The sequence below is a fragment of the Python bivittatus genome, unplaced genomic scaffold (genome assembly GCF_059951505.1).
Source record: "Python bivittatus isolate LINGU-HERP-01145 unplaced genomic scaffold, Pbiv_v1 ctg000080_np1212, whole genome shotgun sequence".
NCBI classification, from domain to species: Eukaryota; Metazoa; Chordata; class Lepidosauria; order Squamata; family Pythonidae; genus Python; species Python bivittatus.
Genome location: NW_028277035.1, coordinates 47618442 through 47644936, shown reverse-complemented (window position 1 = coordinate 47644936; position 26495 = coordinate 47618442). Strand labels below are relative to the sequence as shown.

At 40.2% G+C, this 26495-nt stretch overlaps 1 protein-coding gene across 2 annotated transcripts in view; it reads left to right on the top strand.

Annotated features, from left to right (window-relative positions):
• CACNA2D2 (calcium voltage-gated channel auxiliary subunit alpha2delta 2) overlaps positions 1-26495 on the top strand; it is a 656510-nt gene that overhangs the window by 570989 nt on the left and 59026 nt on the right. For both annotated transcript variants that reach the window (XM_088134018.1, XM_088134017.1), the window contains exons 14-16: positions 402-451; positions 23962-24051; positions 24359-24442. In XM_088134018.1, coding sequence (XP_087990144.1) covers positions 402-451; positions 23962-24051; positions 24359-24442 — 224 coding nt within the window. The remainder of the gene's footprint in view (positions 1-401; positions 452-23961; positions 24052-24358; positions 24443-26495) is intronic.

Here is a 26495-nt window from a genome sequence, read left to right as displayed (position 1 = left end):
GTGCCTGATCGAAGCACACCAGTGACTGCAGGCAGTTGGTGGTGTGGAGGAAGAGGAGAAGAAGATTTTACACACACCCTGTCAAGTTAAAGAAGTAGGTGATGGTGCTAAAGCAGTTCAGCTGAGTTGAGTCCAATCAAATTGATGTGGCTCAAGGCCCTCCTCAAACATGATGACATGTATTGGGCTTACCTCAGTAAATCTTCTGGATCTCAGATAAGAAACTGTTTGGGAATGATCCAGTCAAGATTTAGTGAGCTTGAGCTGCCTCACAGCCTGCATCAGGTGTGCCAAATTTGCTTGGATTAAAAAGAGGGCTTTGCCCTGAAAATCAATTCAAAAGTATCGTGCCAAAAGTTTTTCTAACATTAATTGTGCATGTGTGTGTGTTTTTTTTTAAGGCTATTATTTTGAAATTCCTTCCATTGGCGCTATCCGAATCAACACTCAGGTAAGAAAAGACAGAGTGTGAGTTCAGTCCAGAATGTTTCATTTGTGATGGGGATTGGGAGGCAATATTGTAGAGCTAGAATTTGGGATTTCTTTTTTTTTCCTCACATCTGCGTGGGAAGCAGCACTGAGGCCCGCAATGGAAATTAGAAGAAATTGCCATGCACTTTTTTTCTGCAACCTCAGTAGAACTAGAGTGCTGATTTTGAGTTCAGTCCCATATACCTGAGAATGTGAAAGAGAGATCAATTTGTAAACCACCTCGCTCACTAGAGCAGTGTTTCTCCACCTTGACAACTTGAAGATGTGTGGACTTCAACCCCCAGAATTCCCCAGCCAGCATGCTGGCTGGGGAATTCTGGGAATTGAAGTCCACACACCTTCAAGCTGCCAAGGTGGAGAAACACTGCACTAGAGGAACTCTAGGTGGATTTGTTTGTTATCAGTCTAAATCAATCCACTGCAAAATGAAGGTCTCTAGGTTATGGACAGTACTGTACCATGCTAGTCCAGTATAGGATGGTAGACAGATGTTTTTCAACTTCCCAATATAGACCTGAGAGAGGGTAACTGGCCCAAGGTCAGCCAGCCAGCCAGCCAGAACTCACTGTCTCCTGGCTTCAACAGTGTCTTTAATTGCTACACCAAACTAGCTCTCGTTCATAGATAGATAGAGGTTACCACAGACCAAGACAGGTGGGTGTTTGTGTGTATGTCTTGGTCTATACTAACCCATTTCAATGGGAAGTACCTTACTGTACTTACTGTAAACCTGCATAATCGTTAAGTAATAAAAATCCACTTTTTTTCTTGGTTCTTGAGAGAAATACTGTTGATGCAAAACCTAATTGTAGAGCTGCTTAGAGAAAGTGGTATACAGTATTGTTTAAAACTTAGCTTTTGAGAAAAAGCTGATAATGTTGTCACCACAGTAGTCTTAATGTCTCCACCCTCCTGTCCATTTCAGAAGAGTTCAGGGTTTTATTTAAGTTCACACCTGAATCTGGAAACCAACATATACTGAAATGTGAAGGCCGAGCCTATCCTTGACAGGCCATAGCACAGGAAGGGATCAGCCCCATAGCAACATGGACTGACTTTGAGTGGATAAGATACTTTATATTCAGACAGTTTCAGCCTTTCTAAACCATTCCTGTCTCCTGGCAGCAGCGGGTGAAGTTCCAGCAAAAGTCTCCAGCCCTGCTACCAGAGCGGTTTTATCTGGTCTTGTTCTGTGCGCAGAGCACCATAGCTTAATGAAGCTATGGCCACTTCTTTAAGAGGAATATCTTCCATGCTTCCATATTAATACTACACGGGAAAGATCTGCTCTGTTGCAGTGCATTCACATAGTGTGTGTGTAACTTTGCAAGTTGTCTTGACTGTTTATCAATACTCCTGCCCTGCCATTTTCTTGGCTCACAGAAATGTGTTAGTTCCCCCTTTGTAACAGCCTCATGTTCCTCCTATTTTGATCATATTCATACAAAGCTAATATCCAAACTGCTGCTCCAGCAGAGACTTGCTCGTGAAGGAAAAGCTCGTGTGCTTGTTACAAATGCTTATATTTATGTGGCTAATTATTAAAACTTTGTGCCTGAATCGGCATGCAGAGGAACAAGCCAAACCATCCGATCTATCAAGCTATTAAAGCCGACAGGCAGCATGTGAGGGAAGGAGCACGGGATGAGTTATTAGTGCCCTGGAAATGGGGTGACGAGGCAGAGCTAATAGCTTTCCATTCAAATGATGCCTAAATCTTCAGGCCAAAAGCCATGGAGAAAATGGGGAGAGTAGAGAAGAATGAGGCAGAGGGTGGCAGACATAAGAAGGGGGGAACGTGAAGAAAGGAAAAGTTCAGTTGGTGTGCATGTATAGATATTGAAGAAGAACTTGCCTAGGCAATTCTTCCAATATATAAACAATCCGTAGTTTTTGTCTGAATGTCTTCTAAAAGCCCATTTTTGGAATAGTTGCTTCACCGGGCCTCCTGATTTTCAAAACCCAGGAAGAAAATACACAAACTTGATGTTATTTAGATGGATAACCCAGCTATTTAGCTTCAGTAGCACTTTGAAAAACTATTTCTTTTAGCACTTAAAAACTAATGAGCATTTTGCCCCCGTGATAGCCGCTGTCTGCTTTTTTTCCAGATGTTAGATATGCCAACTGATGCATGTAGCATTCCAATAAAAGTCAGCAAAAGGGATAGGTAGAAGAATTAATGTAAGCCAAGATCGTTTATCCTAAAAAGAGGGGGGGAACCACTCTTCCTTCCTATCCCTCATGGCATAAAATGAGAGTCTGATGTATTAGAGGAGTGAAGGCAATGATACCAAGTCAGAATTGCTTTGTACAAACCAAGACTTGGAATATAATCATGCTGTGTGGTAATAGCAAACTCAGTCTCCCAATGTGGATCCATATGGTGCCAGAGAGATTATTAGCAATTTTAGAAAAATTCTGAGGTTTGCAGAAGCACTAAAATCAATACAATACAACACAACACAACACAATAAAAATAAATAAAATAATAAAATAAAATAAAATAAAATCATCCTATTGGAGATCGAGGCATGAATGCTGGCTGATTTATAACGCATAATTCTGCAATGTTATCATACTTGAAGAATCAGTTCAGTTCAGTGGTTAAAGGGTTAGTGACCTGGGGTTGCACAGATAAGGGTTCAAATCTGATAGAGACAGGGCAAGACCACACAGTTTCCAGGTTTTTCTCTTATATTATTCAAGACAAAGACAGAAATAAGCAGTTGGGACAGGGCACTGTCTAACTTTGTCTCTAATTGGAAACTACTCTTAGACATTATGCGTTGATTTTTTTTAATTCAAAAAAATCCTACTTTGATTTTGGGATTTGCTGATTGATGTTATACTTACAGAAATATCTTATATAATTTATATACATTAAATACATTGATTTTGGGAATCGTCTTGAATATTAGATGAAAAACTATTTTTTACTATGTAAACTTTTAGATATTAGAGTAAGAGGTGAATATATTCTGTATCTATACCTGCACCAAGGAAAGTCGGAACCTTCTCTTTCTTTCTTATGCTCCCCTCCTTCCCCCTTCTTTTTTTTCTTTTTTTCCCTTCCTCTTTCCTGATTTTTCTGTATTTTAACTTTTTTTGGAAACATAATAACATTTTTAATAAAGAAATAAGCAGTTGGGATATAAGCCAAGCCATTTCAGAATACATACTGTAAGTAATTTTACTTTTTATCAGTTTCAGAATTGCTATTTGTTTACATTCTTTAGCAAACCATTTCCCACCACCCAATTTATAGCCTGACACAATGAGTTATTATTTTTTTCTGTAGACTTGCATTTATTCTCCAAAGCATTCTAACTAAATCAATCTTAACATTATATAATGTGAGCCTAAAATATGTTGGTTCCTAACATATATGCTCCCTGCCCGCGCTCCCCTGGTCCCTAATTCCTAGCACTGCTCCTGTTTACCACTCTAAGGAAAGGGCTTAGTTAATTAACTGGCATTTTACCATCCACTCTCAAGTGGAAGAGATGACAGGGTGATGGCTGGTTATTTCTCTGGCAGGCAATTCTATGATCTTGTTATTTTCTGTCACTTTCAACCCCAGTCAAACCCTGGGGTCATCTGGCCGTGTGTGTTCTCACAATGCTTTTTCCATTCAACACTCTTCTTCCCAGAGTTGCTGGGGACACTTCAGTGAGACTTCTCCCAATCCCATCCACTGCCTCATAAATCCTAATTAGTGTCAAGTGCTCAGTCCATTTTTAGATTTACTAGCCGACCTTACTCTGGATAGAAAACAACAGTATGTAATCTAACTTCAACAGCTACTAAAGTTGCCTAGTCCATTTTAGCTGCCAGCCAGCTCCTTCACTGCTCAGCTTCTTCTCACCAGAATTCTTTCTGATCTTGACGTATTCTCCTGGAAGTTTTGATGCCAATTCCACATGAACTCCCTCCTTTGCTTGTGAACAGTTTGTCCTATGAGAAGCCAAACTATCTTATTCCCAGCTCCTTATCAGCAAAGCCCAAAGCTAAAAAAACAGAGGTTGTTGGGGTACTCATCATTCTCCCAACACCTACCTCACAGTTTACACAGAGGCATGGATCCATGGTGAACATCAAAGCATAGTTAACTGCTGGCTTGTTGCAGTTAGATTGAGAACTACACATCCCTGGTTAGTTCAAAAACTCACAGGGTGGTTTTAACCACAGTCACTCAGTCTTACCTGTGTTAAGTAAGATTAAAAGTTAAGCTCCTGTTAAGGAAGATAGGATACAGATTGAACAAATACAGCAGTATTGTGAAGAACTGAAAACTGTGATCCTGTGATCTCTACAAGGGAATCCCAGAAACTAGAGGATAGCTGAGATGTTCTCCCTCCAAGGGTCTGCCCTTGAAGGAGGAAGTCTAACCTTAGATGGCCCATTCTTTTTTCTGCAGAAACATCCAAGGCCCATACGCCTATCTGATATTGAAGTTATTAGCAAATGCAAAGAAAAGTCATAGTATTGTGGGCAGATCAGAAGCAGTTTAACTCCACAAAAAGCACATCTCTCTTGTTCCTTGACACAGTTGTGGACAAGCAGGATCATGCTTGATAATTTCCCCTCAAAGCAAACACCAAACTGATCTTAGTTTGTGTGGTATAAAGTGTGACACTAGATTGTTCCTCTTAGCACAGAGCAAAAAGGAGTGTGTGATTCGGGGATGATAGGCAAGCAGCTGCTGTACAGATGGTGCTGCTGAAAGGTGTGTGTGTGGGGGGGGGGGGTTAAATTGGCTGTCATTAGGATGCTTTCCAAAATCTAGGACTCCTGAGGTGGCTAAAGCATCAACAAGAGGTTGTCAGGAAGCTAACAGCAGAGGGTGCAAAGGAAAGGAGGCGGAGGGGGCCAAAACTGAGCTCTGTCATTCTGTCCACCCTTCAACATTTTCCAGATCAGGATACAGACTCCACAAGAAGACTAAAGCTATGCTTTGTTGAGATATGCTATATTAAAAGAATCTTGCAAGTCTGATTGTGTTTTTCCTCCCCTCCCTCTTATACCTCAGGGAGTCAGGGAGGAGCCATCCCGAGTCTCTTCCTAATACTGTCTCCTTTCCCAGGGCTCAAGGTATGGTTCTGCCCCTTCTGTTTTCGTAGTGCCTTCTGCATATTTCCTCAAGGCCTTCTCCATGGATAGTAAATGTCCTCTCAAAGGATTTAGCTCTTCCCCTGCTTGTGGACCAGACTTGGCATCTTCCAGAATTCTAAGCCATCAACTAAATAGAAATCGTCAGCTCATCAGAAGCAATCAGGCATCCATACTAAGCAAGACTCACCATATTCCTCCTGACCCATCCCTCAAAAATTGATACTGTCCAATTCGAACTACTACTTTTCCAGGTCGAGATTGGTATTCCTTGTTGGAATCGCTGCATCCTGGCAAAATGCATTTCTGTGTAGCTCAGCAGGATCCTATACAGTTTTACAGCAAAGTATTTAGCATGTCCACTCCCCCTTAGGGAACCATAAAGGTTAATAGCTCATTACTGAATATTTATTTCTGGTGACGCGAGTCCAGATTTTGACAGGAGCTTCCCCTCTGGGTTGCCAATTCATTCTTCACTGTGCTGAGAAGACAATATACAATGGTGTAAGCATGCCATCTGGTGGACATTGCCCAATATTATTGCCCATTATCTCATAAAAATCCCTAATGTCACCTTGAGAATCTTGTCGTTCGCCCATGGACGGGGAAGAGAGAAGTGCCAATTAAAGGGATAATGAGGTGAGGAGAGGGACTGCTTAGTTCGTTCTCCTTCTCTTGATGCTCTAGTCTCCTCATGCTTTGCTCCTTCACTGCAGAAAAGGTGGAGGAAAGGGATTATAAAGCATTCCCCCTCTCCCAATTCTTAAATACAATGGTACCTCAGTTCACAAACTTAATTTGTTCTGCGACTCTGGTCGCGACCCAAATTGGTCGCGACCCGAATCAAATTTTCCCATAAGGTTCAATGTAAATACGATTAATCCGTTCTGAACCATATGTATTTTTTTTTTAAACCGCAAAAATATGAAACAAAATACAGTACGAAGAGAGAGAACGCTAACCTTGCTCGACGCGACTTCTGGTGTGGAGGACAGGAAGGCGGGTGGGGAGGCGGTTATTGCTTGGAGGGAGAGTACCCCTCCCTACAGGAAGTCACGACCACGTGTCACGGCAGGGAAAATGGCCGCGGATCCTGTTCGTCACCCGATTCGGCGTTCGTGAATGGAGGCAAAATTTTGCGAACGGAGCTGTTCGTGACCCAAATTGGTCGTGAACAGAAGCGTTCGTGACCCGAGGTACCACTGTATATTATTCCAGAGCAACCTCTCCAACTGTGTTCTAGGTACCTTGGGGCTTTTTTTCCACTTTGCATCAAACTATGGTACAAGCATGCCTGCCAATATCTTTTCTCTGCTGGGTCCCCATGACATTGCCTTCATCTTGTCATCGAATCAAAGAATTGTGAAGTTGGAAGGGACCACAAGGATCATCTGGTCCAACTTTCGGTAATATGCAGGAAAATCAATTAAATCAGGGGTCAGCACACTAAACCCCACAGACCAATCTGGCCCACCACCTGTTTTTATATGGCCCATAAGCTAAGAATAGATGGGGCGGGCAGATGCCAGGTCCAAGCTTCAGCCAAGCTCCTGGGCTGAGGGATGGGGCCAAGGGGTGGAGGCAGGGTGACCTCCTCGCTGGAGGGCTAGTGCCATCCAATGACTGCCACCCTCCTTGGCCTGCAGACCTGCCAGCCATGCCATACAGCCTTTCTGCAAAAGGCAGGATCTGGCCCTTTACAGAAAAAGGCTGCCTACCCCTGAATTAAACTATCCTTCAGAGGTGGCTCTTCTTAAAAACCTCCAGAGATGGTGAATCCACAATCTCTATTTGTGTAGACAAGGAGACAAGGTCTGACATTATCTCTTTTTGACAAAGCCATGCTGACTCTTAGCAATCATAAGGTGCTTATAAATGCCCTGCTTTATCATTTGCTCTAATATCTTTCCAGATATTAATGTTAGGCTTGCTGGTCAATATTTACTGGGATCCCCCACCTGACTTTCTCAAAGAGAAGGACCACATTTGTCCTTCAGTTAGTCCCCTGGCACATCCCCAGGACTCCTTAAAATAATTGACAGAGTTCCTGAAGCTCTTCAATCAGCTCCTTCTGTATTCTAGGGCATATTTTATCAGGGCCTTGGAGCCAAGCTAGAAGATCCTTTACTACATTCTTACTGACCTGCAGCCCTCCCCTGTTGTGTTTGTTCCCTATCTGTGCCACTCAAATTACTGTTTCATTTCAATATAAAGACAGAGGCAGTACAGGAGTTGAATTCCATGTTTTCTCTTGGGCATCTGAATATTTCTCCATTTAGACTAAGCAGTAAGCCCACTGCCTCTTTTGTCTTCCTCTTGCTCATGACATATTTGAAGAAATTCTTCTGGATAGTCTTGCTAGACTTAGCTTGTTTTCTACCTTTGCCCCCCTGACTTCATGCCTGTATTCATTAGCGAAGACTTTGTAAATTTCCTTAGTTATTAGCCATTTCTTCCATCTTTAATACACATCCTTCTTTAATCTCAGCCCCTTCACAAGCTGCTGTTAAATCACATTGGGTCCTTTAGACATCTCCTAGTTTCCTTCCTCAGTATATTGCCTGAGGCTGTGTCATCCTTAATTTTCTTTTCAAGAAGTCCCAGCTGGTTATAACACCTTTGCCTTTAAGATTTTCTTGTCACACCATCTTCTGTACTATTTCTCTTCATTGATTATAATCTGCCTTTCTAAAATTCATGATTTGTGCTTGATTGTTTCTTCTCTCTCTCTCTCTCTCTCTCTCTCTCTCTCTCTCTCGCTCTCTCTCTCTCTCTCTCTCTCTCTGTCTTTTTGGTTAAAATCAAGAACTCTATCACTTACATTCAAAGTTCCCACTACTTTAATATCTTAAATCAACTCCTCCCTCTTAGTGAGGACCAAATCTATAGTAGCAAATTCCCTAGTCCCCACCTGAAGGAGAAAATGATTGTCAATACAAGTGGTCCCTGACTTAGGACCATTCATTTAACAACCATTCAAAGTTATGATGGTGCTGAAGAAAATGACTTACAACTGGTCCTCACACTTAAGATTGTTGGAGCATCCCCTCAATGACATGATCAAAATTCAGGTCCTTGGCAACCAGCATGTATTAGTGATGGTTGCAGCATCCCAGGGTCACATAATCGCCATTTGCAACTTCCCAGGGGGCTTCTGACAAGCAAAATCAATGGGGGATTTTGACTGATTGGTAGTCTGTAGGGGATCATTTGGATATGACCATGAGTGAGACAGCTTAGGTACACTGGCATTAAAATAGTGTTTTTCCCCTAACTCCAGTACCATCCAACAGTGGCCTCCAAGTGCGTCAAATCTGTTTACCATCTATTAGTTTCAAGATAAGTCCGGTTACTGCAGTGGCTTGAAACAGAGACAATAGAGCAAGATAAAGTTTGGCAAGAGACAGCAAATGATATACTGGCACTGCTAACTCCTGACTCAAGGTTGGGCAGAACAGTAAGGAAATGCCCAAAGACTACACTTCTTCTAAACTCTCCAAGCAAAATGAGCCCTTGGGGAATCCTGCTCTATAGGTTTGGTGGTGAACACGTGGCCCTGAGTCTAACTACATGCAGTCTGCATAGAAAAAATGAGAGTGTGTGTTATACAACCCTGTCATGCTGCAAATTCACTCACATTGTTGCTTTAGCTTCACTTACATATAGCTCAGGCTCTACTTATTGTGGAATCTGATCCACTTTTAATTTATCTCAGAAGTAATGCAGCCCTTGTTAGCATTTAAAAAATGGTAGGAAAGGCGCATGACTATAACATGTAGTTTAGTCTTCACTTTTTTTTTTTTCAGAGATGATTGCTCTTTTTCTACAGCTCTAATCTGAATATATTCCTACATCCATATAAGAATTCTGGCAATTTTACTGACATTTTGACTGGGCTCTTCAAAGAATGGCTATCCACCCTCTTGCCATTTCTTTCTCTTCTTTCTCTGCATATTTAAGGCAAAGATTAAATAAAATGGTTGCCTGAAGCAATCCTAAAATATTTTGCATATGTTGCCTCTGCAGAATCTACATTTTGGTTTTCAGCCAATAGTCTGTCTCTGTCATGAGCGAGGATTCAGAGTCAGAGTCTTCCTATAATTTGTTTATAGATGCTATGACAATTTGAATAAATGTTGACTACTATCCAAATACTAAAAAGAAAAAACTAGTTTTTTAATTATTATTAGAGTCATATCATAAATATCTACCCAAAGCCTATTGGGCACAGCCTGGATCAGTAGTGTGTGCCCTACGCCAGATTCCACAAAGCTGGTGCCCTCCATTTATTTTGGATTACATCTTTCAACCCAACCTTAATATCAGAGAATGATGGGATACATAATCTAAAATACAGTAACTGGCAGATTGGGAAGCTGGGCATAAATTATATGTGTTTAGAGATTAGTGCTTGAGTCTTATCCTTCTGGGCTAGAATGAGTTTTCTCAATGAACAAATCTTTCCCTCTGCTTCCAATCCCAAGAGGTCTAGAAACTGGGAATGAAAACAGCTTTTGACTTTCAAATATATTGCAGATTATATCTCTTTTCCTTTGTTTCACAGATTATAAAGTGAATCACTTAAAGCTGAGTTCCCACTCTTGATTTTTTGATCTGACAAGCCTGGGAACTGGGGTGCTGAAAATACAAGTGGAGATCAACAAAAAGCTGCAGGGGGGAGAGAAAAAGGCAATGCATATTTTGCTTATTTCATTTTCTTTTTGCCCTATTCCTTTAGTTCCTGATGAATTGCATCTTGATGGCTCTCTTAAAAGAAGGCAAATCCCCCTTCCATAGTACTTTTGAATACTGTATAGAAAATTGAGAGCCTTCCTAGAACAAGAGGAAGGAAGGAAGGAAGGAAGGAAGGAAGGAAGGAAGGAAGGAAGGAAGGAAGGAAGGAAGGAAGGAAGGAAGGCAGGCAGGCAGGCAGGCAGGCAGGCAGGCAGGCAGGCAGGCAGGCAGCTCAGAGACAATATGCTAAAGAAATGCAGAATCAAGTGGTCCAACTCTGTACCCCCTCCACTATCACATCAAGGGGAGGCTAATCTAATCCATTTCTGAATCATTAGTGAGAAATGATTGAAATTCATTTTGTCAGAATTGAGAGACCTAAGTCATAACATACTGCTCGGGCAACATAGTTCTGCCATCCCTTGTTGGCTCAGGATCAATGCCACCTATATACCCTAGCAATATATATTCATTAATTATTTGATTTATATCCTGCCTATCCTCCTCAAGGTTGTACACACAGTACATCTTCCAGTCATATTCCAATAACAGTCCTGTGAAGCAAGTTGGGCTGAGAGGGTCACCCAGAGAATTTCCATGTGAACTTTAAATTCTCTTGGTTTTTGCTTATACTTTTAGCATGATATGCCAGATATTCAGCTGTACTTACTGCTTATTGAAGAGCATAACCTAGCAGATATGTGGATATGTTAGTTATCCATACTTATTTAAATCAAGAGATGGTTGGGGGGGGGGGCAGAAAAAAATATAACAAAACTTGTCCTATTTTTTGTGAGTTTCAGGTACACTGTAGCTTGACTTTTCATCTGTCTCTTGAACATTCTTCCCTTTAGACCAGCAGTTAAGTGAGTCTTTCTTTAATCTAGGATTAATTTACTGTATATGTGCATATGTACCATGTGATATCTCATCATCTAAAGACTTGCTGCCAGATGACCCAGCAGCTGAATATGTTGATGCCTTGGCTGAAAAGAAATCCTGAAAAGTGATGCTAGTGTAAGGTTTGCCCGAGAAACTCCCGTGACACATGTGGTTCACAAAAGAGGTTTACTCATGTAACGTAGCAGTCACAAGCAAAGCCAGGACTGGCTTGGTACATTTACATTACACCTTTATAGTTGTCTCAATCCCCCCGCGGGCCCCGTTGCTAGGTTACATATTACAAATTAGATTGCAGATTGCCCCTGTAATCCCCCCCTTCCACTGGAATGGCAGGTTCAGCCCAGTTCTCTTGTTTCTTTGATTGTTGTTGCCTGTGGCGTGGTCGTTGCCTTCGCTGGGGCTTCTGTCGCGCGCACAGCCGGGGGCATCCCCTCGCGCGCTGATCTCTTCCTCAATTCCGCGGCTCTCTCCTTTGTCCATAGCGCCCGCGGCCCTCTGGCTTAACACAACGCATCCGCTCCAGATTAGTGAAGTGGCGCCTGGGGGCCCATTCATTAGCTTGCGGTTTCGCATTTCCTCTTTCTGCGCTGGCGCTCGAGCGGTGAAATTGACTAAAGCGCGGCTGGGCAAGTTCCTAGGCGTGCGGTGCAGGCTGAACCTGACAGCTAGAACATAATACTGTGTTCTCTTTGCCATTTGGCTTTGACTTCATATATGCAAGTCATCATTTGATATTGCAATTGTCAGATGATAAGCAAGGCAAGTGAACTTCCTCACTTTTGCAATAGATCAGTATCAGGTTCTTGATTTTCTGAAGATGGCACATGAGAGCATGCCGTATTGAATTAAGGAAATAATTGTTCTGTTTTTATCTTGACAGATATAGTGCAATAATAAATATGTTTGGATTATGCCTGTCAGTACTGATATGGATTCTGCTGTAGGTAGCTGCAGGATGTCAGTTGTAAGCAACGCCATGATTGCTTAAATGTCTTGGCATTCGATCAGGTACCTACCTATAATCATTAGTGAAGACCCCAATGGTATATATTTAACATAATATTTATATGGGTGTTCATCTGTTATTTTTTAAGTGACTTGTTTTCCATATTAACATATTTTAACAAATACAAATATATGCTTTCTTCTGTGAAGCCAGCTCTCATGCTGGATTGATATAAATATGCATACACCAACAGGACTGTATGTAGTCTGCATTCATTTCAGCCACAGACCTGTGCAGACTTCCCAGTCCCTTCTAAGTCAAGAAATCTCTTTCAGTTGAGCGGCAAATTACTAAGAGCACCACTCACCTTAAACTGTCGCCACCCTCAAGCCTTTCCTGGCTGTGTGCTGCTCTATTGAAAGAGCAGAACGCCTTTAGGGAAGAAAAAAAAAGTAAGGATAGAGCTTGTTCTAATGAACGCTTCATTCTGCCCAGAACATCTGCTGCACCTCACTGGGAACACCAGCTAGCAACCAGTGGTAGACAGGGCACTGGACCAACATGCACATCCTCCCTTGGCTTCCTTCTGAGGCTCCAGTGGAACTAGCAACAAATTGATTGGCTGATTCCCTGTTGTGCTTCCTGGCATGTTGCCCTCTTTCATTTACAACCTATTTAAGTGCCAGGCAGACAGTATGAAGCCTTTCCTAATAAAATGTAGAGGAGAGCAATCTGTGATTCTTCAAAATGGATCAGAGTTAAACATGCAACATCTAGTTCTTATTTCACTTTTGAATGTTCCCCTTCCTCCATCCAGCTGTTGTCCTTTTTCTTAAAATAAACACATATGAAGCACTACGTGAGAAGAAGTGTGGCATTAGTATCTTCAGTAATTAACAAAATGAATGAAATGGTTGGAAAAATAAAACCAGTGAATACCGCTAGTTGAAACATTAGCACTTGTATGCCTTTTCCTAAATGTGAACATGTAATGATGTCCTTTGAACACAGCACAACTGTCCCGAGACATTCTGTTACTAAAGGCAATATGATGTCACTTCCAGGATGGGCAAACTGTAGTGGCCAATTTCCTCCACAATGTTTGAGGATAGCAGACTAGCTTAGGAGCTATGGAACAAGCTGAATACAATGGACAGCTCAGTCCTCTCAAGCTGTGCTGTTCTCTGCTGGTATCTGCTATTTAAGGTGACCACTTGCTTAATTCTCTACCAGAGACCTTAATTCTCTGCCAGCCATGAGCGGAACTGAAACCAGTGATGGGTGAGACTAGAGTTGAATCTGCTACCTCTCTGAAGCTGTTCTCTCGTCATCTCTCTCTTATTAGTGTTCTAAATTAATTGCTTGAAGGGGTTTTATGAAATTAAACAGTCCCAGGTAGCCACCGCAGGATATGTCATAATGAAGGACAAGTGACGTTTATGGTCAGAAGTTCTTTATTGTTCAAGACAGTTTCATCCTGATAGAATTCTTCTATAACTCGCTTATTTGTGCCTTCCTCACTTATTTAGGAAGCTTTATTTTAGGCAACTGTCCCCAAGACTGCCACTTTTCCTTTCCACCTTGGGAATGCAGAAACACTTCTCAGCACACCTGCGAGAATTAATCTGTTTTTGAGGCAAATGATGATTGATAAAAAAAGTAATATCTGTTTAAGGTATGGCCATATTATAAGTTTCATCGCAAGTATATCCACACAAACATATTTTGCAGATTTAAAAAAGTACAGGAGAAGTAGTTTTTCACCACCTTGTAAATTCTGCTTGTAACCATTTTATTGCACAAATATTAGTTGTTTAATTTATACCACCGTAACACATATTAGAAAGAATTCGCTCGAATGCATACCATAGCAGGGATAAACACTGACAGCATCTAATCTATCTCTCCAAAGAGCCTTGCATCAGCAAACAGGCTTTGTGTTCATTTCACTGAAGCACGAAAGAGACAACAAGCATGCCTATCAAATAATCACACTTAACTGGACTCTCAGCTGCCTTAAGTTTTGAGTCCAATTATGGGAGTCTATGATTAAACTGCCTGTCATCACAAACGTCAGATTTCATCTGCCTGAAGTCTCAGAGAGAAGCAGATCAGCAGAGTAATAGAGCCATTTATATCCCAGATTTAAAGTGTTTGAGCATTTGCTACTGTGCAGAAATTAGGGTACTAAAGTGAGGCTGCTATGCAGCAGTGCCAGATGTTAAGTTATTGGCCTCAATTGTGCTTGCTATTAAATATGTTTTTAAAAGCTACATATTTGTCTGTCTAGAATAATCAACAGCACAATAATGAAACCACAGCGATAGACCACACAGGCACAGGCACTTTACACAATTATGTGTTTATATGGACCAGAAAGAGACAGTTTTTATTGAGAATCCTTGACCATTTGTTTCTATAAACTTTAAAATAAATAATTTTGTCCACAGGATTTGGTTTTTAATATAACTTGATGGGCTGTACAAAGCATTTGTATGGGCCATTCCTGCAAAAATGAGGGCTGTTCATGCACAGACAGCCTGAGAAAGCCCTCAAAGCAGCTGTGATATGGCTGCATCATGGTTCAAGGAGGGGCACCTCACTCACACCAGTGCACTTCACAGAGTGCTCCTTTCAAATGGTCAACATAACTCTAGAACCTAATTGCTTGCCAATTAAAAGCAAAAGTGTGAGAGAGTTGGTGAATTTCCAGGCACTTAGCCTGTGTTCATTTGTATTGTTCAGGCTAGTGGTGTGATGGCAAGATCCCCACTGCTCACCTTGAAAACCATTTATTTTCTTCTAAGCTTTCCAAGCGTGGGGAGGATCTTTCTCATGAAAATTCAGGAAAATCAAATGGGGAGAGGGAGGAATCACTGCTAATGCTAATCACTCCGCCTTTTGCTTCTGGCAGAAAGATGGGATATAAATCAAACAGTCAATCAATAGGGTTGAATCAATTGTTCAATCTCTTTTCCCTTCTTGCTGTTTTACAGCAGCCAAGAAAGGAAGGAAACACACTTGTCCTCCCCTAATAAAGAACTGATGTAAATGATACAGAATAGATAAATTTTCCAATTTTTCGTTCATCGAAAAAACTATAATTCACATGTCTATGGGTATAAAGTGGCATTTTTAGAATATGAAAAGGAGACAGGACTTCATTCCTGCTTACCTCTGCTACAGCAGCTGCACATTTATATTGTGAAATAATTCAGCAGTAGGTAATTTGGGTGGGTGGGGGAGACATTTGGAATTTTGAGAGCATTTAGCGGGCACATTCACAAAATGGCTACCACTCTAGATTTGGCTAATCATAATCCAAACTAGCCTCCCCACCAAGTGTTCTCTACCATTCCAATTAGCATGCAAATAAATAAGAGTAAGCAGGAATAAGCAATTCTTGCTCCAGGGCCTTTATATAACACACACACACACACACACACACAATTTGTGGTCTCCAGACCCATGAAATATATACATTCCTTTCCACTTTCAGTTGGAAATTCAGGAATCGCTTAGAGGTGTTACCAGTACAGCACAACTCAAAGGAAATAAGGATAACTTGGATGTGAGCTGCCCACTGAAGTTATCAAACTTACTGCGTAATCTTGAGGCACTTTCCCATTTCAGTTTAACTTATGTTACAAGCTTTCTAAAATGGGAGTATAACCATATATATCCTAATACCACCCTGAATTCAATATCCCTTGAAATAAGATTAGAAATAAATAAATTTAAGAAACAACTGAAATGTGCCTGCTTGTTGGCTTGGTCCAGAAAATGGAATCAGAACTGAGAAGTCTGCATATGCTACCAAGGCTTAGGCAGAAAGACTTCCCTACAACTTTAGAAGGACTTCTGCCAAAAGGCCAACCGTAGTGACGATCATATGGAAACCAAAGTAGGTTGACCGGTCCTTGAAAAACAACATAAATAAATGCTTTCCGTGGTTGAGTGCACAGAGATGGGAGGGTGGGAGGATGACCTTCCTGCCATAATAATGAATTAAGACTATAAGTGTATGACCTTCACTGAATTTGTAGCCCAGATTTCAATTTATTGCCACTCTTCTCTTCTCCAGAGTGTCTTTCAGTAATTCTGTTTCTACCGCTGTTTTTCTTTCTTCTCTCTCCCTCTCTCTCTCTCTCCCTCCTCACCACCCCCACCCCATTTTGCCTTTCCATCTCTTTCTCCCTCCCTTGTACTACATCATCCGGAAATAATACATACATTCTTCTGATGCTTCAGGGCTGAAACTCTTGCCTGCCACACTTCTCCATGGTAACCTGCAGGGAGGGTTAATTGATTTGGGGGAAGTGTGTTTCCTTCATGCTGACAGTGAGGACTGACTGGAACATGCTACCCCTTACAGTATTGTGCTTCCAAAAGACAAACAGGCAGTCAGTGTGGCTAGCAGTATATGGAAGTGCTGATGCCATTGCTCCCCCCTCCATTGCCCCCCCCCCATTGCTCACCCATCACTCCTGCAGAATTCACAAAAAGGGCAGAATCCAGTGCATGTTGGTAGAGGGCTCAACTCTGCCTCTTTTTCCTTCTCTCCTGATAGCTTTCTGATTTTCAGCCCTAATGTACTTAGCAGATTCAGTCTTTTTCTACAAGTTGAAGAAGTTAGGAAATGAAGCTGAAGGAGTCTTGTCATTACTCCTCCTCCCTTGCTTACATTGGTGTCACACTGGAAGTGGCGAGTTTGAAGGAAAATTATGATTTCCGCTGTTGGAATGAAGCTGCAGCCTGCATATAGATTCTCATTAAGTAAGGGATGCACAGACGTCTGTATCTTTATGTGTACGTATACTGAGAAGTCCCAGGTACGTCCCAGCATGTAAATACACAATGAAATTCATACATGTACAAGTCCTGCAACTATATGGAGACAAAAAAAAATTGTTTCGTGTCTTCTATAAGGCATGTGAAGAAATGCTGCTTTGCAAGCCTGTGTGTGTGACAGGTTGATCTCTGATTATTGTTTCTGGGGTTTTGGTTTTCCATGGTACCACAAGAGGGATCCATGATTTGAGGGTTACATTTTCCAGAAGCATATACACTATTAATTCTTTCTACTCCCGCTTTTGCTCGTAGGTGTCATTACTATTACCATGCATTAGATCAGGTTCAGTTCCCCCTAGTGGTAGAAATTATTCATGAAGAAATCCCTAAGTCCTGTGTGGAAATGATGAAATTAAATTTAGTCAAAATCAGAGACGTCCCCATTAAATACTATATTTATTGAATATATGAGCTAGGTTTCCATTTTCTACACCTCTCCATACTATCTTTCAGTAATTCGGTTTTTACACTGCCAACTCAAGACATGTTTGCAAGACCAGTGCTTCTGTCCCGAATTCATCATAAAGGGATTGGAATCCGACCTGTGACTAACTTCACTTTTTTCAACTTCAGAATGCAGAGAAGGCTCTGAGAACATCATGAGCCGATTTAGGCTCACCCTCCAGCTAACCAATGGGAGAGATCAAAGAATGTCATCCTATCATGGTTCTGCGATCACCCACTGTGAAGTAACAAATGCCAGCTCACATGCCCTCCACAGAAAAAGGAAATAAAATAAATTGCTAGTGTCCCTTTCTCATCCCTACTTTTCCATTTGCATTTGGAATTAACTTCTATACAAGATTTCTTTCTCTATGGCTTTTTTCTTACCCTTCAGCATTGATGTTTACTCCTTAACCAAAATTTATCTACCATTTTTAACAAATGTGTATTCTCTAGAAATAAGCCTTGTTATCTTTTTGCTTTTGTGCCTTGGAATTCCACCTTTGAAGGACAACATTTGAACTATGGTTCAAAAATGCTGTACAGTCTTTTTTTTTTTTTTACTGTTAGATCTAACTATCAAGCTTTAGAGATAGCCTGCATATTCAGAAGGAGGCAGCTAAAATGCAAATTCTGATTGAATAAGGCCAACCAATTCAAGTTGAGTCTATCCATCTCCTAGAATGGACTGATTGGCATTCATCTTCATGAGATCTTTCCATCTAGAGGGAGAAGGGGATGAAGCTCTCTATTACCAAATACTTCTTTCCTATACCCAAGATATACATCAATATTTTTTTGCTTGGGAAAAAGGTTTTTTTTTTCAGCATTTGGCTGATTCCCACAAAAGGCTCAGCTCATTTAGGAGAAATGCAGGAGGGGTGAGCCATCTCTGGCTGGCTTTCTAGAAAAGCATCTAGATGCCACAGAGGTCTTGTGTGACGCAGCTTACTTCAATTAATTCTCTGCTATGTAGATAAGGAATTTTACTCTTTTCCAGCTGTGTTACAATTATAGATTGGACTGGATTGGCCTGTGGTAGTTTACATCAGATGTGGTCTGTCTATAAGAAACTTATAAATTGGTGCACACAGATTGGATTGGGGAAAATGCAATCAACGTGTAGAATGGAGAGTCATTTTTAACAAGACTGATTTTTGTTTCAATATTACATAAGCAGCAATTCTTCCAGAGATATTGCAGGTGGGCAGAGGGCCCTGTTCAGATAATACAAGTGGGCCAATAAAATCCTTTTAGCATCTACAATCAGAATACACACTGAGCACTGACTAAAAAAAAAAAAAGTCATTCTTTGAAAGCGGACCTAAACTGGTACATGAGTGTGTGTGCATTTTGTGCAAATTTCTTTCCTGTGGACCTGTGTCCTAAGCCTTTTACTAACCTGACCTTTCTTCTTCTTTTTTTAAATAGAATGTTTATGAAGAATTTTGATTACAATAGTAAAAACTAATACAAACTAAACTTATAGAAAGAGAAGACAATAGAAAAAACAAAAAGAGCCAGAAAATAGAAAAAGAAAGAAGAAAAAGAAAAAGAACGAATATAATAAAGATAAAGAAAATAGATATATAAAGAAGTGACTTCCAAACTTCATCACAAGTACAATTAAATGTAGTAACTCTTCACCCCCTATAAGGTTACAAACAGATATCTTTTCATCCCATATCCCATCCCTTACCTATAAGCAAATCCATAAAACATCAACTTTTCAATCCTGGTGTCAGCAAAAAGTCCATGAAGAGTTGCCAGAACTTTGCAAAAAAATGTCTTATTTTAACCTTGATCAAATAAGCCATATTTATATTATTTCCTTTACTTCCAACAGTCTTAATCTTTAATTCAACCAAATATTGTCATAGGATTTGATTTCTCTTCAATTCTTCTATATCCCATCACACAGATTTCTTCAAGGCTTTAACAAGCCTCTTTTATAAATCCAATAAGAAAACATTTTCCAGGTCATTCTCTTGGTTTATCATTTGTATTTCCTTTTTAACTTCTAAAACTTCAGCCAGTTTCTTTTGTATATCCAGTAAAGCATCCTTTTCAAATCTTTCTCTTGGCCTGTCATTTGTAGTTCCACTTTTGGTTCTTTCTCTGTCTTGTCAGACAAAATTTGTTCCACATTTGTCATTCCTTCATTAACATATTTTAGGTATAGTCTATTCATAAAGGTAGACATCATGACTGACACTGTTGATATTGTAGTTACTAACTTCTGGCTCCATTCTTCAAAGATCCCCTTTAAAGTTTCCGATGTTATAACATTTTGTATCATTTTGTAAGTCTCACTATTAACTGACATCAAAAACAGGATTGTATTTTTTTCATTCTGCTTAGAATCTTTAATCCCCTCTAGTATCCAGTTTCTAAAATCATAAAGTAACTTGTCTTTGTTATGGCTTACAATAGCCAGGATAGCCAAAATAAGTCTGTTTTCCACAAGAAGCTATTTGTTTTGTATAGTTAATTCCAAAATCTTATAGTAAAAACCAATATTCCAAATTTATATGGACCTTTAATCCGTTTATAACTTTCTTAGATCAAAATCCTATTTAGCTTTTTGCTGTTTATTTCAAATTCTTTAAGTTCTTAAGCTTATAATTCATTTTTCTTTTGTTCAGAGTTGAAGATAAAACTCACCCAATAACTTTTCAAACTTGTCATTCCGAAGGTCTCTAATAGCTTTAAGATGGTTGATAGGCAATTTCTGAAAGTAATTAGAAAGTGAGGTTTGCAAACTTAGTTGTGAGCAAGATGGCCAATCCCTTCATCTCCCGGTGCTTAAGCCCCCAGAAAACTGCTGCCTTGCAGGTTCCTTGTGAGGAACAGCCATCCAGAGCACATGCGGGCCATCTCTCATCCTCTCCTTATCTGGAGGGGTTCCAAGGAACCAATCTACTCACTGGTCTTTGCTGCAGTTGTCGGCTCTGTTTTCGCAGAGATGTCTTCAGTTTACCATACCTCCCTCGGAAGTCACTAACCTGACCTTTCTTCTGTTGGATTACCTTTTCATGAATTCTCCTCCATAAAATCCCTTCTGATTCTGAAAAGATTGCCACTTACCATCTAAGTCCAGCCCTAATTAGAGAAAAATAGGTCCAGCAAACAGCAGTGAACAATATACTTGGCTATGTATAAAACAGAATTTGCAGCACACATACATTAAATCAGTGTTGGGCCTCATGCAGCCTCCTTTTCCAAATATTGGAAAAATATAGTGATATAGTGAAGAATAGTGATGTTTTTCTCCGCTGGTTTCTATGCACTCTGCACGGGGGCGCCGTTAGTATTATTCTTGCTATAACCAGATCTTCCTCCTTTCAAATAAAGGGAAAAGTTTAAAAAAGAAAAGAACAGATCTATGAAATATGTATTAACGTCATAGAAATACATGTTCACTTAGGTCTTTTCCATATCACTACCATTATTGCTCCCCATCTCCAAAAGAGAGCCAGTTTGGTATGGTGGTTAAGGCATCAAGCTAGAAACCAGGAGACTGTGAGTTCTAAACCTCCCTTAGGCATAAAAGTCAGCTGGGTGATTTTGGGCCAGTCACTCTCTCTCAGCCCTAGGAACAAGGCAACGGTGAACAACTTTTGAAAAACTTTCTGAAGAACATTTCAGAGACTAGTCCAGGCAGTTGACAGAAGTCAAAAACTAACTCAAAGGCGCCAAATTAAAAAAAAAAAAATCTCCAAAATAGATTCACACCAATCCATAGTCATCACCATGGCTGACTTCAAAATCATCAGTCAGCTAGAGAGTACACTGGTCAGTCAGATATGAAAATGCATCCAACCAGTGTTCCATCCCCTTGTCCATCATTTATTTTGTTTGGCGCTTAAATTTCTTTCACAATCAGCTTTCACAATCAGGGTTGGCTGCAAAAGCATCAAGGCAGCATTCCACCAAGATACAGTTCATCTGCTCAGTTTATTAAAACAGCAGAAATGGTAGCATGGACCTAAGGCAGCTGGACCTCTACATAAAAACACTTAAAAAAAAAAGTAATGAAAATCTTTTCTCCATGTTCTAGCTCTCCTTCTTAAAGTTTTTCCAAAAAGGTTGTTGATGGTAGTATGAATTGCAGCATGCCTGTATATATGTAAGTCATCATTTCTCAAAATGATGGTTGTGAGACAATGAATTAACAGTTGCTCAAGTTCCTTCCAAACAAATGTTTCCAAACAGGCCTACCAATCTGATGCAAAAACATGCTGAATGCAAAGCATGTATGAAGCTTCTGTGTTCTTTCTGCTTTCTTTAACATACTACTGTGTTTGCTTCTCAAAGGAGGAGCAATTATGCCAGGAGAGCACGAAGATTCTGCACAAAGCTCTGATCTTCCCTCTGTAGAAGGAATGTATAATGGAGGGAAAGAGGGAAGGTTGTGGGGGGGGGGCAGAGAAGAGGACGTTGCGGGAGTAGAGGAGGGATTGAAAAACCCCAGGCTTGAAGGGAAAGAGCAGGTGGGCTGTGACCTTTATCGCAGTGTGACTGTGCTGGGAGACACAGAGCCAAAAGCCATTTACAGCCTGCCAGGGTTTTGCAAGTTGCAGCACTTTAAGAGGAGTTCAAGAGAATCTGATATAAAGCAAGTAAATGCTGCTTCTCTCTCCGCCCCCACCCCCCAAATTTGGCAAATTAAAGTCTCTAATCTTCAAAATGTAAGCCATATTTCAGGAATTATGCAAAAGTGAGCAAGCCCATCTTTACCATTAAAACTATAATTTTAAATTTCATTGGGTTTTATTTCTTGCCCACACCTAATGCAATAAAATCATGAGTTTTTTCCATGGGGTGGCTCATCCAAATTCATGTTATCATGAATTATCATGTACTTCCAAACGCTACACTACTTCCCAAAGAATGGCTTAGAACTGAAAAAATGTTTTGTGCAAAATGTGGCTCATTATTTCATGGTATGGTACAAATACAGAATTCAGTACATCAGTTAATGTCAGGTTCAGCCCAAAGAACTCCAAGAGACAATGCAAATACAGTTCTGTTGCGTTTATTAGCTACAACCAGACAGAAAATCTCCCCAGACTGAACCCTAATTCCCAAGCCAGCCAGCCACAACACCGTGAATTCCTTAGGGAGGTGCCAGCCTCATCTTCTTGAACTTGCCCCCATGCTCCTGCTGGGGGCTAAGAACATGCTTATTATCTCCCTGAGCCTGGCCTTCATAAGTCCATTCCATCACAGTTACGTTTTTATGTCTGGGATAATTCTGAATGTTTTTGTCCAAGATTTTGGGATAATCTTAGCCCATGTGATACCAAAGACATATTTCCTCACAGCCACTCGGCAGTAAATAAATGAATTAATAAGATCCAACCTCATCTCTAGATAGCACTCTTTGTATTGCATTTTTAATGTGTTGCTGATGTTAACCATTCTATATTCCATATCTCTCCCCAGCTTTTATTTTCAATAGAAAAACCCATATTATTTCCATGCAGAGACCCTTTATGGGGGAAAAAAAAATAGATTCTTGATCGCATACCTTTCAAACTGGTTTTTCATATTAATGCTTATCCTCTCCAATACGTGGATTGAAATAGATTAGCTTACTATTTGTTCGTTTTTCAAACTGCTACCTGTGTCCTCCCCAGCAAAGTCAGCCTACAGCAGTACATAACAGTGGATAATAAAAAACAAAACAAAACTATATTATATCACAATTAAAAATAGCCTGGTACAAACTTAAATGAGCTTCAGCTTCCAAAAATAAGTTTTCGAATTATGTTTAAAGGTAATCAAAGTGGGTAAATATTGTATGTCATTAGTCTTAAAATATTTTTAGTGGAAGCCTGTAGCTATATTTTTTAAACCCAAGACAAAAAGCATACCCCATATAAATCACAATGATATAACTTAGAGGCAGAACTTATATAATTGGCACTAGCTTTATGATGTTGTCCAAGCAGTTTCAGTACAGATACAGCTTGATTTGGACCTGATGCAGAAGAAACATTTGAAGCTACAAGTTTATAGACTCTGCTGGAGATGAGCTGAAAGAGTCCACACTTCCAAGTTTAGTGATAACCAGATTAAATTGAGCTAGGAGTTAGAGATGAACATTAAACAACTCAGTGAAACTGAGATTGACAGAATAAACATTATCTTAGGCAGCCTTCCTCAACAAGTGTCTTCAGTGACTGCAGTATTTATATTTTCCAGCTGATAAAAGTGTATTCAAGTTATTGTCCAACACATCTGCACTGCTTCAGGTTGGAGAAAAATGGCTTTGGGCATTTTGGGAGCCTGCTTTTTCTCAGTGTGAAAGCTGCTAAGAATTGCCCAAGGAATAAATCCTCAAAGACGCTTAACTCACATGGTGTAGGTTTGCTCTACGAATAATGCTATGATATACGCACACTGCTATATTTCATGTTTCTGGATGAATGCATGCCACGTATTGTTGTTTTAGTCTCCTCTGTTTCCTGCAGGAATACCTCAATGTCCTAGGAAGGCCCATGGTCTTGGCAGGGAACAAAGCAAAGCAGGTTCAGTGGACCAACGTCTATCAGGATGCTTTGGTAAGAAAAACCGCTTTATGAAATCTTGCAACCAGCCATTTCATTTTCTTTTGCTGAGGTGGTTCATATGTTGTAACATGGTTCAAATTAGATAAATGTATTAAGTGTCCCATCACCCTTCCGATTCCCAAATCTGTCAATCTCAGGATGGTTTCTTCTCCCAGTTTTCTTCAGGATCGAAGTCTAACTGCTCCACTCTTCAATATTATGAATTAGAGATGCTATTATAATTCTGAATTGGCCAATTAATATCTTACAGATAATGCCTTATTTTAATTATACTTTGTTGGTTTTTTAACTTTTTTAGGGCCTGGGTTTGGTGGTAACAGGCACTCTGCCCGTATTTAACCTCACTGAAGATGGTCAGTCTCGTGGAAGCAGCGAATGGAAGGTATGTTCTCATGTTGCAGGAAGCTGCCACCATAATCATATTGGCTGCTGGTGGTTGTGCCTCCCTCCCTCCCCCCCCCACTTTGCATTGTACAGCTGCTCAGCAAGGAATCCACAGTATTCCTTGACATATTCCTTGATTTTCAGTCAGATAATATCCTCAATAGAAAAGGATCTTTTCCTGAAATTGGTTCTGTATTGTTATCAGATCTTCCTGATTTATTTTGTGAGGTGGACGGACGGACAGACAGACAGACAAAGGATAAGATGCTAAATAGATACAACAACCTTTCCCAATGGGGTGCCCACCAGATATAACTGAGAATTCTGGGGATCATAGTTCAACAGATATGGAGAGCACCATCTGGGGGGAGATTGGGATAGAGACACTGCCAGTTTTCCTGGGACTCCACCTACAATAAACTAGCAACCAATCAACCATGATCTTTTCCAAAGCTCATTGTTTTTACACAGTAAGAAGAATGCAATAGGTTCTCAAGTATTCTCTATATAACAAAACTGTATACAGTAGTGTTTCTTTTCTAAACATACCTAATATCAGGATATCTTATAATATAGCCATATCATATTTCAGCAAGTAATGGAGAGCACTCCCCTACATGCAGTGCATGAACTGGACAACAGTATAGGAAGCAAACAAAGAAAATACAACAGGCAAAAATAATACATCATGAAATCGTCCTACACATTTATAACCACAGTTTAGGGGCAAATATGAGGAGGGAATGTAAAAGTATGTGAGCATATAAATGATGTTAAACATGTCCACAATGGCAGACATGTGCTGGAGTATTACTACAATCCAGTAAGACAAAACTCTCCTATTTCATTCATACATAACTTCAGCTTACATTGCTGGTAAACTAAATTATCCTTTCACACCAAACCTTTTCTGACAAATGTCTCAATGACTCCATACATTTGATAAACATGGTTTTAGAATACAAGCAATTTACTGAACAGAGTTATTTCACCACTAACTTAAGCTGAAGTTTTTTATTAAAATGGGAGAGTTTAATCGTATTTACTGAATTTGTACTGAACTGAAGTTGAACTGTTTGAGATGCTCCTTAGAATATGCTTGGCATGACATGCATTTTGTTTATTGAGAGGAAAAACAAAATTATTTATTATTGAAATAGGAGAGATTCCTTAAGTATATCAAACTTATAGTGAATTGTTGAAATAATGAATTGTGGTTATACATTTTTAGGATATGTTTCATGAGTGATGAGTTATGCCTATTCTATTGGATCTCCTCTGCTGTGGCATCCAGTTCAGGCTCTCTTCAGAAAGCTATGCCAATATTACAGAGAGGACATAATGATGTCTTAAAATATACCTGGACTCGAATTAATTATGAGATATGTAAGGCTAAGGCCTAGTGCGGGGGTGATCAACATGTGGCTATCTATGTTATCAGACTGCAACTCCTGTCATCTCTTATCATTGGATATCCAGGATAGGACAAATGGAAGTTGGTGTCAATATATTTTCTCACCTCATATGGCAAGACAAACAAGTGCCACTAAGTAGATCACACATTTCTTTTTCTCCCCAGTGGGTAGATTCACAGCATGTCTGCAAAAATCTGTCTCATCTACCTTGTGCTCCTGCATCCGTACTTGTTTAGATTTATTAGCAGTAATAGACCTGCCATGGCATTCTATGTCAGCTTGCTTTTAAGCAGGCAATGATCTGTTTCCCAACTAGGTAAGTGACAAGGCCAAAGACCAAGCCATTTATTCTCCAGGGAGCCTGGTTATGGCCTCATAAAGCAGCATGGCAGCTCCACTGCAATGATCATCTCATGCTGCGCCATTTAGTCGTTGATACAGTGGCTTCTTGCAGGTGTCTATTTAAGAAAAAAAATTACTTTTCTTTAGAAGAACCCAGTACAGGCTGGCTCCGGGCTTTCATCAGTCATTGGAAAGGCCCTGGTTCCCCCAATACTATTGTATAGCTCCCAAGATTAGCTTGTTTTATGCCATAGCTCAGAAAACCTTGGTGCAAAATGTTAAAGCACAATGCTG